General features: G+C 48.6%; 1 protein-coding gene across 1 annotated transcript in view; it reads right to left on the bottom strand.

Moving 5' to 3' along the window:
- The window catches only part of Gdf11 (growth differentiation factor 11), a 13,672-nt gene that overhangs the window by 8,420 nt on the left and 733 nt on the right, over nt 1-4,519 (bottom strand). The window contains exon 2 of the mRNA XM_033763488.1: nt 3,489-3,611. Within this exon, the coding sequence (XP_033619379.1) occupies nt 3,489-3,611 (123 nt within the window). The remainder of the gene's footprint in view (nt 1-3,488; nt 3,612-4,519) is intronic.

Below are 4,519 nucleotides of genomic sequence, written 5' to 3'. Positions count from 1 at the left end.
GCGGCCTTGATTGGCTGCGGAGCCAACAAAAGAGGTAGCGCTGTCATCCGAGGCGAGAGAGGGAGCCGGAGAGAGCCGAGGAAGAGAGAGGGAGGGAGCGAGGGAACCCGGGCCCAGAGAGAGATGAAGAGATCGAGAGATGAGGGGGAGGGGCAGGTACCGAGGGAAAGTCCAGAGTCGGGTCGAGGAAAGCCAGAGAGAGAAGGGGGAAAGAGACTGATCCACAGAGACCGAGATGGGGCGCGGAGAGAGAGAGGAGAGACAAAGGAGCGGAGAGAAGAATCAAAGGGGAAAGACAGGGGAGAGTCAGCTAAAAGACTGCCAGAAAAGGGAAAAGCCTGGGAGAACTACTGAGAGAGTTAGAATGAAAAGGAAGAGTGAGAGGAAGAGAGGGAGAAAGGGAGAGGAGAGAAAGAGCGATTCCGAGAGACCAGAGAGCAGAGGACTAGATGGGAGACTGAGGTCTATGGAGCAGACCAGGGGAGATGGGCGGGTGAGGATAGAACGGGGGAAGGGGCAGATGGGACGGAGGCCAGTACCCTGGGAGAGAAAGACAGGGACGGGGCAGAGATCAGGAGGCACCAGAGAGGCCCTTCAGGAAGCAGGTGCGGAGGATCAGATGGGGCAAAGGGGGGACTCCTGAGGGAAGGAGTAGCAGCCACACTCACCCTTGGCGGGATCACAGATAGATGGGTGGAAGACTTGGGCCCAGAGGAGCCCCAGCTGTCAGAGGTAACTGAAAGGTGTTTAAAGAAGCCCTGGAGAGAAGCATCAGGATGGCTTATCAGAGGGATGAGGGAAATTTGGAAAGGAAGAGGCCAGGTGACCTGAGAAACTGAGGAGGTGGTGGGAAGCACTGAAAGGGGGAAGATGTAATTGGGAGGACTGTGAGCTTGAAACTGGGGAGCAGAGGGAAGCACTAGGCTGGAAAAAGTGGGAGCTGGAGACCCTGGTGGGGAGGAGCTGAAGGCCACAGGGCTGGAGACCACTATACTTGGAGGAGAATCTGTACTGCTGGATTCCTAACTGTGTCCTTAGATCTGCAGGGTCCTCAATTCGGAGAATGAAGTTGCAGGGATGAGGATGGGAGAGTTTCACACACAGATGCCTGAGCTGGAGGTGACAAATTGCAAAGGGAGAAATTCAGATATGGACCCAGCCCTAGTTTTCAGGAGTGACCTTGGGTGTGGTCAGAGGACAGAGTAGAAAAGTGCCAATCGGTAAAATGCATTGGGCTGGGTGTGGTGGCACACACCTGTAATACCAGCACTAAGGAGGTGAGGCAGCAGGATCACCACCATTTGGAGTTCAAGGCCCTGAACTTCATAACAAAACTTTGTTGCAGTAAATAAATAAATAAATACTGCTTTGAAGGTGCTTAACTTCTGGTGCTAGATACCTCTTCCAAGACCTCAGTTTCTACAGGCTTATTTCTTCTCCACCTTGAGTCCATACAGATCACCAGACAAATTGAAAATGCTTGAAAAAGAAAGAAAGAAAGGGAGAAAATACTTGAGGGCCTGGGATTTAGTTCAGTGTTGCTGCCACCTGCCTTGCAAGTGCATGTCCTAAGTTCAATCCCCAGGGGGGGAAAATGCTTGAAGTGTCAGGTCTTGCTCATTTCCTGGCACCTGGCACGTACAATATTCACTGAGTAAATGGAGGAGCTTGATTATTGGGTTTCTCAGATCAAATGGGCACTGGTTTCCTCTCTGGAATTGGAGCTCAATAAAATATCTTAGTGTTGACTTGGAATAAGCTTAATAACAGAGTTGAGGTGAGGAGCTCAAGTGGAATAAGAGAAGAGAGGAAAAACCTGGGTAGAGAGAGGTTAGGAAGTCTAATCCAGGGGGCTTTGACTGGATGATCCATTCCCACCGAGAGCAGGTATTTAGAAAGCAATGGAATGGAACAACAACAACAAAGCCAAAAACTCAAGACAGATGGTGCCCTCCCTTGCTTTGGATGAAGTCATGGGTATCTCAGCATTTCATTGAGCTTCCTTATCTATAATATCAGGATCATATTCCCTACCCTCCCATGGTTGTGAGGATTAAATACAAGTCAATCAAGAGAGGCCTTCTTGGGCTTCTTTTCAAGATTCTTCTCCTTTCAGGTCTCCCAGAGCACTGATGGCCTTCAGTGCATATTCTGGTGTGTCCTATCCTCCAGAGTGTTTCTCTGATGTAATTTCCTCAGCAAAATTGCAGACATCTTGAGAGTGGAGATGGTATCACCTGCTTCTGCTCCTTTAGGGCAGGTAGCCCATCCTTCACTTCCCATCAAACATGCACCTAGTGGTAGGTGCAGAGAAAAATGAGATGCAAAGATACCTAAGGCTCAGCTACATATCTCAAGGGATATGTAGACCAGATGAGACATTAGGTAATCAGGACCAGCCCAAACTCCAGGCCAGAGTGCCTCCATCTGGTTGATGACCTGGGATGTTTTTTTCTCCCCTAAAATGTGCCCCAACTTGCAGTTTTTCATTCAGTGAATGATGGTCATACAGGCTACATACCCGGATATTTCTAATTTCCTGGTTCTCTCATCATATCTGAATCTTTGCAGAGTTTCTTCTTGCTAGATCATCTGCCTGGCTCAGTGATAGAGCACATATTTGACATGTAAAGTCCTAGGTTTGATCTCCAGCATCTAACTCCCACCCCCAAATCTCTTTGCTAAAAAAATTTTTTTTGAGACAGTGTCTTGCTGTGTAGCCCAAACTGGCCTTGAACACACTATGTAGCCCAGGCTAGCCTCAAACTTGCAGCCATCCTCCTGCCTCAGCCTCCCAAGTGCTGGGATTACAGTGCACCATCATGCCCAGCCTCTTGGCTAAATTTACTCTTCCTTTTGTCTCAGTGTGGATTATATTTTATATATACCATCCAAGAGTCCTCTCCTGACTAGCTTCTCAATTAGAACTGGGCTATCTGGGTTCCAGTCCCAGCAACCTCTCCCTTTTGGCTGTGTGAGCTAAGACAAACTATGAAATCATTTTCAGCACCAGAAGCCAGTTCTCCGTGAAGCTGCAGACCCGGAGCAGCAGCCGCAGGTCCAGGTGGCGCCCTGCGAGGCTCTGGAGGCCCAAGCCCCCCTAGTCTGTGTGAGTCTGTTGCAAGGCCCCAGGCCCCTGGGATGCTCCCTCGGGTAAATTTTTCCTTAACCTTATGGAGAGAAAGGACTTTGAAACATGGCATGATAACATTTCTGTTACATTTCTTTCTCTGATGGACTTGCAGAAAAATGAAACTCTGGATCACCTGATTAGTCTGAATGGGGCAGTCCAGCTCAGGCATCTCTTCAATAACCTAGAGACTCTAGGGCCAAGGATTTAGCTCAGTGGTTCCTCTGCTTGCCTTGAAAGCACAAGGTCCCGAGTTCAATCCCCAGTACCAAAACAAAACGAAGAACAAACCTGAGATAGCAAACTTGGCTTTGCTTGGTTTGGAGATGTCTTTGCCCTGCTGTTTGACAGCCATTACCTGTACATCATGGACTTGGAGACAGAGAGCCTGATTAGCCGCTGGCTTCTGCCAGAGTACAGGAAATCAAAGGGGCACTCTCGAGCTTCCTGGCAGGTGAAGCTCCCTGTTGGGTTGAATGGACTGGAAGGACAAAGACATGGGCTTGGTCTTTGCCTCCACCATGCCTGACCACAGTGTTCACCTGGTGTTGTGGAAGGAGCACGGCTGACACCATGAGCAACCACCACTGACTGACTTTGGGTGCCGGGCTATAGTTTTTGGGTGCAACCTCTCTGGCAGCTGACTGCATGAATCAAATTACTCACCTAATGGTATCATCACAGAGTGCACAATCATTTATCTATGTTTGTCAGGGGCTCAGAGTGAGGAGCTTTATTTTATTTAATTTATTTTGCGGGGGTTGAGACAGGGTCTCACTATGTAGTGAGACTGACCTGGAACTCACTGTGTAGCCCAGGCTGGTCTCAAGTTTGAAAGCTTTCTGCCTTGGCCTCCCAGAATCCTGGGATTACAGGTGTGTGCACTGCCATGCCCAGCTTTGACACACTATTCTAAGTGCATTAGTCATTAGTCTTACCTCAATTTATAATCCTCACTGTGAGACCCAATAGAGAAGGAAATTTTTTGCCAGTTTTTCCCGACTGCTTTGAATAAACAATGAACAAACCAGGTGTGGAGGTGGACTCTTGTAATACCAGCTGCTCAGGAGGCTGAGGCAGGATTGAAAGTTTGAAGTCAGATAGGTTGTTTCCAGGGTTCGATCCCAGTACAGGGGGGAAAAAGGAAGCCTTGATAAGTGCACCAAGCCAGACAGAGCTGGACCTTGCTAAGAGCACCTAATCAGAGCTGGGGAAGATAAAACTGTTTTTGTGTCCATGAGATGTTACTGTCGTCTGCCAAATATCAGGGAGTTAACACCAAGAACTACTTGTGAGATAGAAAGGATTTCCATCTGGCTTTCTCTGAACCCATTTGTGTGTGTGTGTGTGTGTGTGTGTGTGTGTGAGAGAGAGAGAGAGAGAGAGAGA

This window comes from Fukomys damarensis, unplaced genomic scaffold, assembly GCF_012274545.1.
Source record: "Fukomys damarensis isolate Sample0158 unplaced genomic scaffold, DMR_v1.0_HiC HiC_scaffold_15, whole genome shotgun sequence".
NCBI lineage: Eukaryota > Metazoa > Chordata > Mammalia > Rodentia > Bathyergidae > Fukomys > Fukomys damarensis.
This window is presented reverse-complemented; position numbering and strand designations above follow the sequence as displayed.